Source organism: Aptenodytes forsteri, unplaced genomic scaffold (genome assembly GCF_000699145.1).
Source record: "Aptenodytes forsteri isolate BGI_AS27 unplaced genomic scaffold, ASM69914v1 Scaffold280, whole genome shotgun sequence".
In the NCBI taxonomy this organism is placed as follows: domain Eukaryota; kingdom Metazoa; phylum Chordata; class Aves; order Sphenisciformes; family Spheniscidae; genus Aptenodytes; species Aptenodytes forsteri.
In genome coordinates, this window is record NW_008796042.1 from 858,692 (window position 1) to 869,777 (window position 11,086).

Sequence of the window (11,086 nt, forward strand, 5' to 3'; positions counted from 1 at the left end):
TAGAGCTGTCTTGTTACTGGGTGCACCTGTTGCCTACTAACTTCTGAAGTTCTCTTAGCAACTTGAGTGACGTGAAATCAGACCTTGTATTTGCAGAGTGATGTCTAAATTTCTTTTTTTGAAATCCCTTCATGCTTACTGTGGGAAGAAATCTCTATTAGTGAGCTGGTAGCTTAAATAAGGCAGGAATCAGACCTAGTATGACATGATTTTGTAAGGGAAATGTAGCAAAGGAGAGGGGGTCTGTTAAGTCCAGCTAGGCTTTTCAAATAGCTATCAAGGCAATTTGTTTAGGCTTTCCACTGCCTTATAGTCTTTTTAGTTGGCTTGTATATACAACTGAATAGTTAATAGTCCAGGCAATTGCTTCTATAATGCCCGGGGGAGCATCTTCAGTTCAGATTTCTTCTTGTTGGGACCCATAAACAAAGCAAATCTTTCATAAAAATTACTGATTAATTCAGTCTATATTGCATTCAGGTATTTCATTTCTGCTTTGATACCTACCCAAGCTGTTGGAGGGAAGTATAGTATTGAGTTGTGATGAAAGCCGCTTGAGTATACAAATAACCTTCTTTCCTTGCAGGCAGAATCGCTGGAAGAAGAGAGGGATGTGCATCATTCCTACCAAATTTGGCATCAGTTTCACTATCCCATTTCTGAACCAGGTCTGTAAGTGTCATTCATCTTTTCAGTAGAGAAGCTAGATTTATGCTGCCTCCCCCAGGCCCTCCTCCATTTGTACCAAACTGGAGCTTTTCAGAGAAGTAGTAGTAAATTAGTTAAGAAAGAGCATTTTTCAAACCAAAATGAGCAACACAATAGTTAGCAGTTTATACTGTCTAAAAGACACCACAATGCAGCTATGTTTCCGTGGTATTGTGTTATGTTAATTTCCCTGCCTATTCCCTCTTCCTCAATAGTTGAAACACTGTTCCTGTGTTTGACCCGACTTGAGGGACTGTCAGTGGTGTTAGCAAGTTCAGGTGAAGGGTGCATCTCTGTTTCACGGGGGCGGGTTTGGGTTACTTCACCTGCTTTCTGAGCTGAAAATACTGACTGAGGTTTGTTATGTCATTGGAACTTCTAGTGAGTTGGTGAGACTAAACCAAACTGATCTCAAGTGTAAACTAGTGGCTTTAATTACACCGAAGAACAACATTGGTCAAGTTCCAAATTAATTTTCTCTGTAGTTTGTAACTGAAATCTTCTAAGTACTTCACTAGTTCATTTATGGTGACTCTTGGATTAATGTTCCCTTTTATAGGCTGGAGCTCTGATCCATGTGTATACAGATGGCTCTGTATTACTTACACATGGGGGGACTGAGATGGGTCAAGGGCTTCACACCAAAATGATTCAGGTAATAATGAGTTTGGACTTAACCAAATGAGACATCTTTTCAGTAAAATTACTCTCACTCTATGGTATTGCCTCAGACAGCTTGACACTTCCTTTCTGTGCATGCGTAGGGTAACAAATCATGACTAATTCCTCTTAATTGTTTCAGCAGCAGTGCTAGATGTCCAGAGTATTATCACAATTGAGTATGAGAATTAGATTCTTCATCATCTTAACTCTTACTATGTAGATAATGCAGGTTATGCTTACAATCTAGCTTCTTTGGTAGTTCAATTTCATCCCATAAAACTACAGTTTACATGTATTTTATACAAAAATTAGTCGTATTGCAAACGTATTTATCTGCGTATGCTAACGCCTTTGTAGTTAAAAAGGCCTAAGGGAGCAACATGGCTTTGGCAGGGAAATGAAAGGGAAATCTAATAGGGCTCTTTATCCTCTGATTCCTATAATTGTTGAGAGAAGAATTTAGTCTCACAACAATGAAGTGAATATCTGTCATTGTGGCAAAAGTGTATGTGTATGTGCTCTCACACATTCAGTCTGTGAAGGGCAAACTTAACAATGTACCGGCTAGCTCTCAGTCACTGAATCAACTGAGCCTTCAAGAAAAATGAAATTTAGGACAGGAGAGGGTAGAGGTTGCAGTGTGGATCCTAGCAGTGTAAGCAATGAATGATAATGCTCAGGTATAAGAAGAGCTGCTTACTAATTGTTTATCTTTGCTCTGCAGGTTGCTAGCAGGTCACTGGGAATCCCCACCTCCAAAATTTACATCAGTGAGACCAGCACAAACACTGTCCCAAATACCTCCCCGACAGCCGCATCTGTCAGTGCGGACATCAATGGAATGGCTGTCCATGTACGGAAACTGAGTTATTTAAACTAGTGGGTTATAAGCCAGGACTCCAGAACATGAAAAGTTGATGTGTATTTATCTATTGCTTAAGGAAAACATAACCATCAAAAGGCAGTTCCAGGCTAAGGGTACCTCATAACTTCTTTACCTGCTATAACTACTGGTGGTGGTAGATGATGAATGACCGTATTTTTTTTTTCAAGTAGTTCGAAACTCTCCTTCTGTCCTTTTTTAGTTCTAAAATGGAGTGTTTGTGATTACTCAAAATGAACAGAACAAAACATCCATTTAAGTAGCTAGCTTCTTAGTATTTAATAATTAATGTGGCCTTATCTATAACAAATATATTGTGCTGCAGATATTAATAGCAGATGGTTTGTGAGGTGTGCTCCAGAACCAAAGACCTCTAAGTGTTGATACACTCAGAGCAAACATCCTTCTGTAGCAATGGCATGGTCATGACTGTCTCTGACATGGTGGAGTTAACCAATGCATATATTTGGAGAGTATGTGACTCTTCCATTGAAAAGAGGAATTTAGTACTGGTCATTCTCAGGTTTAAAGAAAGGGGGAATTGTAACCTGTAAAGTAAAATCATCAGGCTGTTTTTATTCTCTGCAGAGCTTGTCTGAGTAGGTTGAATTTTGGCAAGAATATTTTTTTCAGTGTTATAGGATCATCTTGCTAGATATGCTAAGATGTCCTGCTATGACTTCATACAGATAAAGTTACTGTATAAATGGGTGGACTTCTGATGTTTCATGTCATGGTCTGGAAAGTTCTGTGCTGTATTTGGGATTCCCTTCTGCTATCAGCACAGGCAATCTGCTTTAAAATCCTTTTCAGTCAACGTTTCTTCCTATGTAGCAAGACATCTGTTAGTGAACTTTGTTCCTTTTTGTGTAATGCCAAAGTCCTAAAGGCAATATTGATTTAAACAGAAGGTTCTTTGAAACTCTTATAGGGCTCTTAATACTATAAGCTGACTTTTCAAATCTTAAAATATTGCTTCTCTCTCTCTTTGTTTCTAGAATGCGTGTCAGACTATCATAAAAAGACTTGAGCCGATCAAGCAGTCTAATCCCAAAGGATCCTGGGAAGACTGGGTAAGCTGTTTGTATCCGTCGTGAGACAAGTGGGCATTGTCAGAGACTGTTTTAATTGGCAAACCCTGTATGCAGGTATACCCTCCAGGCCTTCCGCATCTCGCTAGCAAAGATTTGAGCAAAGACAGTGAAACAGAAACCTGGCAAGGGAAGTAACCAAAGCTTGCAAGAGGTCATCCCCAAAACGTCACTTATGACTTCAATACTGAGATTTCTCCAGATCCTGGGGCCTGCCTGTGACAAACTTGACCAAATAAGTCTTGAGCAGTTACATATATCTTTCTAGTCAGGCTACAGTCTTGGACAGGAAGAAACCTGATTTGTAGTGAAGGGATTCCGTGACAAAGATGACTCTGTTGAGCTGCCGTCCACCTCCTTGGCTGCAATATATCTGTACCCTCAATAATAAGAGATTGGTGTGCTGTCAGGCCATTTTCAGATCCAAGCTCTTCTCTTCATGGGAGGAGCTTTGACTTTTAGATTTGGAAGTCAGGATAGGATTTCCCCTGGCCTCACTGAAGTCAAGATGACTGTCAGTTTAACCTTTGTCTCTGAGGTTGAAAGTCTAACCTGTAGCTGAGAGCCGAACAAACAAGAGCAAGTCTTATCCCTCTGCCAATGGGCAAGTTCTGCCCTTGGTAGCTGATGACGGGGCTATTTGGGGAAGCAGCTGCATCATGTTTCCCTTGGCACTGCTGGTGCTGGATAGTGTAACAGCTGTCTGTTACTGGACACCTTCTATTCATGCTCTCCTGGAAATGTGGTTGGGGTAGCTATTTTGCAGGGACTGGTTGGACAATTACTATTTTCAAACTCTTGTTCACTTTGCCAGATTAAAGCTGCCTATGAGAACTGTGTTAGCCTGTCGGCCACGGGGTTTTATAGGTGAGTGAATATTCACACTGCAGAGGCACAGCTCTGACTCGATTGCATGGATTGCATCCAGGGAAATTCTGGGAGGATTTACAGCCCCTACCCCCCTGTCACTGTTCTAACTTAGGGCTGCATTCCCTTTCCTACCTGGAAATATTAAGCTGAGGTTAACACTCTCCTGACTGGGGAGAATCGGTTCCTGATGGAGCACAGCTCTTGGGGCCAAGTTCAGGTCTCATGTAAATCTGAAGTAGATCGAACTTCAGTCTAGCTGACCTAGGTCTGAGGAGGCGTAAATGAAATCAGTGCTTTGCCTGGGGCTCTGCTCTGTGTCAGTCTTGTGACTTAGCATTGCGCTAGAACCGTCATGCAGGGAAAAAGGGGGCAGGCGTTGTCCTTGAGGACAAAGCTACTTATGGCAATTGGCTGGAGCGGTATCCTGTCTGTTGTGGCATGAGCAGATACCAGTGTTTTCAATTTCATGCTCCCACTTTAAACTCCTGCTGGTTCCTCTGCAGTTCTGAAATGAGGCACTTTTCTTAGCTTTACTGCTGGAGGAAAACAGAGATCCATCATCTTTGGGGCAAGAGGGATTGACATAAACTAAACACAGTGTTGATAAGAGCCTGTTTAGGACTAAAATACAATATTAGCTCATTTCTGTTGCATCTCTGAAATGTTTTTTCTCTTAACCAAGTGACTGTCAGTATTTTAATAAACCAGTTTTCAGATAAAGTATAAGTAGCCAGATACAAAGTTTGCCATGAGCTGTGCTTAAAATCAGTTCTTAGCTTAATCCAATTTCTGGTTCAACTTGATTATGCTCTGAAACTTAATGACCTCCAACAAATGTTCAACTGTGCTCAAAAAGCAAATGATTTGCTACTGGAGTGGTGGGAATGAGTTCATAATAGTCATCACAAGCCCCAAGATTCATGGGAAAATAAAGATGGCTAAAATAGTTTGATAGTTTCAGTCAGGTTTTGGAATACAGAGCAGCTTTAGCAGATTTCTATTTATAGTTGTTTACACTTTTCATTTCTGCATGGGCTTGATGGAAGGGATGAAACCAAAGTGAATAAGGATTTTGATACGTTGCAATGTGTTTGTATTCATTTTGACTGTTCATGGAATGAAATGTGGTTTTGTTTTTCTTTGTATCAAGAATTCCTGACCTTGGCTACGACTTTGAAAAGAATGAAGGGAAACCATTCTGCTACTTCAGTTATGGTGTTGCTTGCTCTGAGGTTGAGATAGATTGCCTAACAGGTGACCACAAGGTGAGGCGGTCAGCAGTGAAATAGCCCTCTGTGTTTAGGTGAAGGAAACATTCACAGGGAGTTAGAACAAATACTGGGTGTCAGCCTGTTCCTAGCTCTGTCATTGGTCTGGTGTGACCTTCAGTAAATTTCTTAACTCCTCTGTTCCACAGTGCAACAATCCATAAAGTATAATAAAATGATAATTATCTACCCTGCGGGGATATTAGGAGGCTTAATGAATGATTGCAAAAGTTATGGGATTTGCTTAAGTAAGAGATAGCAGCACTGTGTTAGCACAAAAGAACAGAAACATACTGGAATTGAGTTAATCATTAAAAATAGCACTGAAGGCTTTTAGAAAGAAAGAAAAAAGAAAAAAAATTTCATCAGAATCTGACCTAGTTGGTTATGCTCAAGTACAGAGCACTGACGCTAGCAGCTTGGAACTAATATAAATTGGGTCCATTGGATCTCTGGGGAAAACTGCAGTGAGTTCCTTCAATTTACTTTAGGGATGAACTCAGATTAAAAGTCAGTATGAAGAGTTGAGCTGAGATAGATTGTTGAACGCTGGCCAAGTGTGGGTAGTGGTTGGATACATTACTCCTCCTCATACAAGACCATGGTGTACCAGTTTCAATGTTCTGTGCTGATTTATTCTTTATTTCTACCTTTTAGAACATTCGCACAGACATTGTTATGGATGTTGGTACCAGTCTGAACCCAGCCATAGATATAGGACAGGTAAGTGAAATAGTGTTGCTATTTCCACCATGTTAAAGGGATCACGCTACTCTCGGGCTTTTTTAGATAAGCCATTATCCCTCTCCAGGTTGTGCCTTTGCAAACAGGATTTTAAACTGGGGTATCCAGTGAGGCATTTTAGGCTAGGTATGAAAACCTGTTTGACCTACGCTTAACTATGCAATAGGCACAGAATTATGTAGGGAAATATCCTGTTGGGTTTTTTTGCCTTGGATATTAAGACTACAGGATATTCTCCAGTTACCACCACATTGATGCTTTTCAGCACCTGTCTTGCCTGAGGAATGAATCCAGATAATACTAGTATGATGGAATAACCTCATCCCAGGCTTAGTTTCTACAATGTGGCATGTGAGACTAAATCCCACACCTGATTTTTATACTCCTATCTGTCAATATCAAGTCCCATTTAATTCAGCAAAAATTGTTCTGTGAATAAAGAGTTAGGGCAGTAGATTCTGTCCTCCAGCTGCTGCTGTGTAGGAATCTCAATAGAAAGTTGGACTGACCGCTTAGTTTGCAAATTCCTTGGGCAGGGACAAGCTTAATTCCATGTTTTGTGCAGTAATAATCACAATGATACCTCTCAGCAAATAAAGGTAATAAACACAGGGTTGTTTGATGTACCAAGAGATGAATCGTTAGACATTTGCACATGCTCCCTTGCTTAACTCTAGGTGTTGATATAGTATAAATCCAGTGAAACTGCTGCAGGATTTGGAGTTTACAGGAGAGCACGAGTTGCAGAGCTCTTCTATAGATAAAATGAAATTTCTTTGAAAGTGACATTTTTTCTGAAAGAGACTTTTTTGGAAGTGGCCAAGGGGAGAAAGGAGCCTTTCTGTCTTCGCAGCCTGGCAGTTTGCGTCTGGGAGTAAAGAGATGGGCTATACGGAGCCTGTCAAAGAGATCTCAATTTCCTGTGTCCTTCCATGAATTGCTGCAGAGGATCTGGGAGCATAGGGGAGAAAGGATGTTGTATGACTGCAGGAACACAAGTACACAGGGCTGGGTTAATGAATGTTTGTGCCAAATCTTTAGACTGGTCTGCCTGTCAGATTTCTCAGTGGGCACAGAAAGTAGAGCTGCTTCATGTAGGGTTGTTCAAGCACATCCTCCTCTCATAGCTGCTCCCCTTTTTTTTAATTTATTTTTCTTCTCCTAAAATTTACAGTAGAAAAATTATGCAAAGAAGTCTTTAGTACTTGAATGGATATGGGAGTGTTTTTGCAGGTGTCTGTGCTGGTGACCGGAGAATATGCAGTACTTAGGAAAGCATTTATACTGAAACAGAAAGCGTAAAATAGTTTGTCTTCAGATATGTCGTCAGATATGTCGTCTTCAGTTCTTTTAGTTGTCCTTTGGATTACCAGCAAGTACAACTCATTCAGTGTTAATCTGCCTGTGAAGGAATCAATATTTTGGCATTGATTTTTTTTTTTCCTTGCTTCATCAGAAAATTCCTGTCCTGCGTTTACAGCATACCTGTTTGCGTGTATTTGTAAATTGCTTCACCTGCCAGGGAAATGCAGCCACATCTATATGGGAACACAGAAATTGTGCAAAGGTGCCAAGCAGAAGGGACAAGAGTTTTTAGTGGGAAATTAGTCAGGAGGGGAGGGCTGAAAACTCCGGTGGAAATCATCGTTGTTTGTTCTTGTGCAGGGAAGAACAACAACAAAAAAATGTAACCTTGTTTGGATGTGTTTGTAGATAGAAGGAGCATTTGTCCAAGGCCTTGGGCTCTTCACCATGGAGGAGCTGCGCTATTCTCCTGAAGGGAACTTGTACACTCGAGGGCCTGGGATGTACAAAATCCCAGCGTTCGGAGACATCCCAACAGAATTCTATGTGTCTCTTCTCCGTGACTGTCCAAACAGCAAGGCAGTTTATTCATCCAAGGTATACCTGCGAGATCTGCAGGCCTCTTACTGCTGTAGTTCTGTGAAGCCGAGTGTGATAAAATAATGATGCATGTGTCTAAATAGTTAACCTTGTTATGCTGGCTTTATTCTGGGGTCAGGATGTTTTCCCATTCCTTACCAGAAATATATATACTATCCTTTATAGTTAGGAAGAACTGAAAAACCTGCACATTGCTACCCTGATTTTCCATTAGAGAGAACTGAAGTGGCTTTGCTGTGCCAGTTCTGCTGTAACAGAGGCTGCCAGCCTCCCCCTGCATGTCAGCTCCCTGGTTGCCCTTCCCTGGCACCAGAGCCACCACTGCATATAACACTTCCAGCAGTGTCATTTCCCCAGATCTGATATACCAGGATCTTGTGTCTGTGTTTTTATGTTTTGCTTTCTTTACTGTTTCACAGTGCTCATGTCACCATTAAGGGTCCATTATTAATCCACGTGTCCTTCAACTGTTTTCACTGCAGGCAGTGTTGTTCCCTGCAGTTAGTGAGGGCTGCACAGAGCAGGGCTGAATGTACAGCATCAATGAATTTGCTTTACTTATGATTCAACAGAGCATTTAGAGAGGCCACCCAGCATCCTTATCTGTATATGCCTGGCCTGCCTCCTTACAGTTTCCCATTTCCCCTCCATCCACAGAAACATCTTCATCAATGAGGAGAACTTTTTGGGTGATTAGTGCTGATGACAGAATTAAGAAAAAAGGGGCTGGCAGGGACCTCAGTATTAGATAATACTCGTGTAATCCCTGAGGGAGGCATTCCTGCTGGTTTGCAAGGACCTCCAGTGATGGAGCATCATGCTCTCTGCCCAGACAATTCACCACTGCCTTATCTGAATTCCCTTTGCTGCAATTTTAGCACCATCCAAAAGGTTGTGGGAATATGTCAGTCCCTTTTCCTTCATAACAGCCTTGCTGTGTCAGAAAGCTTGTGTTTTCCTACTATCTCTTCTTTAAATGGACTGGGGGTTGTTTTAGCTCAGTCTTTCCTCACTGATCACACCTGGCAGACTGGAAGCTCTTTTAGCTTCGTGTTTCCTCAGTGATCACATGTGGTAGACTGAGGTTCACATCTGGAAGGCAAGGGGCTGTTTCGGTTTGGCCTTTCCTTCCTGATCACATCTGGGAGACTGAGATGTTACAAAGGAGGAGTGAGGAGTGCGAACAATTCCTGATTGTTGCATAGGGCTTGCTCATCTTTCTGTTAGCCTCATTAGTCTTTCCAGGGCCAGGACTGTTTTGGGCTGCAGCCTCACTCTTGCTTGTGCTCTGTCTAGGCTGTGGGAGAGCCACCTCTGTTCCTGTCTGCCTCAGTATTTTATGCAATTAAAGATGCCATCTACTCAGCGAGGAAGGACTCTGGCCTGACTGGACTGTTCAGGCTGGACAGCCCTGCCACCCCGGAGAGGATCCGCAATGCTTGTGTGGACATCTTCACCAAAATGGTAACAGCTTCTGGTTTCATAGTCTGCTCCCTAGCCAGCCTACCCCACATGGAATGTGTGTGCTGGTCACAGTGGCCCAGATCTGGGATTAGGGCAGGTTGAGGAGGCTGTGGCCCTGCTTAAGCAGATGATTTTTATTTCATGGGTGTTATCCTTCATTTAACATGCCACCAAATGAGAGACAAATCCACAGACCAGCACTGCTAGGGCTCCCGTTGCAGAAAGGTCTGCTATACGGTATCAATGAAGTTGCAGTTCCTCCAAGTGCTGTCTGTAGAATAAAGGCACTGACTTGTTGTCCCGATGCTCCTGACTATCATCACTTAGGGGATGACCACCACTAACATATTTTGCAGGTCCACTCTGTGATTTAGTGGTGTCCCTCAGGGAGGGAGGGAGAGGAAAGTGTTACTGAAAATGCTCACTTCTCCTGAATGTTATGACCACAGGAGTCATCTTAGAGGCTGTGGGCTTGATCTGAAGGAGTGCAGGAGTTAACCCTGTCACTGTCTTTTCATGGGCTCCTCCTCTGTTACAGTGTTGTGACAGGGCTGCGTAGGAGTGGGTCCCTGCACAGAGTCCTGCTGATTCCTGTGTGACTCAGAAAACACAGCTGTCTGTCCATGTGGGCATCCTCCAGGCTTTCGTCAGCCTGAACCCCACTGTGGTCAATAGCAAAACCTGGATATCTTAGTCCTTCTCACCTAACACCTGCATCGCTGTCTGGGGAGAAGGACTCGGAAGTGGTTTTGAGAATTTGCACAAATTGTTGACCATCAGGCGTTCAGCTAGAGCCAGGCACAGCCTCCAACTAAAGTGCCATGAGACAGACATCTCTGTTTTGAAAGACTGGGATGTGAACTCAGCTCTTCAACGGTACAAAGTCACCCACCTTAAAGGGAGCATGGTGGGGCATGCTGAACCCAGGCCGGGACCCTCATTTGTTGCTAACTTAATTTTTTTTTTTCTCTTTACAGTGCCCTTCTGCTGAGCCGGGGACCTTTAAGCCGTGGTCTGTGCGTGTGTAAAAGGGAAGTTTGAGGAGCAAACTCTCCTCATGAAACTGAGCTTACACCAGAGGTACCACAAGGAAGTAGGACTATAATGGAAAAAAAAAAAAATCTCTGTTCATGTGGCTCATCCACTGATTCATGGAGCTTTCACATTTAATTGTCCAATCATTGTTTTCTCTGAGAGGGAATTGCTGCAAGATTATAGCTGTGATGTAAATTCAAATGAAGAGTAAGTGGAAGATGATGTTATCCAGGTGTAATTGAAAAATCTTACAGGTTTCATTTAAAATTGCTGCAAGGGTGGGAGACATGCTTATTACCAGCCAATGTGAAAAATCTCTGTATGTGGCTCATCCACTGATTCATGGAGCTTTCACATTTAATTGTCCAATCATTGTTTTCTCTGAGAGGGAATTGCTGCAAGATTATAGCTGTGATGTAAATTCAAATGAAGAGTAAGTGGAAGATGATGTTATC

At 42.3% G+C, this 11,086-nt stretch overlaps 1 protein-coding gene across 1 annotated transcript in view; it reads left to right on the forward strand.

The window, feature by feature from the left end:
* The window catches only part of XDH (xanthine dehydrogenase), a 52,467-nt gene extending 41,769 nt beyond the window's left edge, over window positions 1–10,698 (forward strand). The window contains exons 28-37 of the mRNA XM_009285567.1: window positions 587–668; window positions 1,268–1,363; window positions 2,096–2,224; window positions 3,253–3,327; window positions 4,160–4,212; window positions 5,366–5,480; window positions 6,141–6,206; window positions 7,941–8,129; window positions 9,429–9,596; window positions 10,574–10,698. Of these exons, the coding sequence (XP_009283842.1) occupies window positions 587–668; window positions 1,268–1,363; window positions 2,096–2,224; window positions 3,253–3,327; window positions 4,160–4,212; window positions 5,366–5,480; window positions 6,141–6,206; window positions 7,941–8,129; window positions 9,429–9,596; window positions 10,574–10,624 (1,024 nt within the window). The 3' untranslated portion in view covers window positions 10,625–10,698. The remainder of the gene's footprint in view (window positions 1–586; window positions 669–1,267; window positions 1,364–2,095; window positions 2,225–3,252; window positions 3,328–4,159; window positions 4,213–5,365; window positions 5,481–6,140; window positions 6,207–7,940; window positions 8,130–9,428; window positions 9,597–10,573) is intronic.
* Window positions 10,699–11,086: the final 388 nt, after the last annotated feature.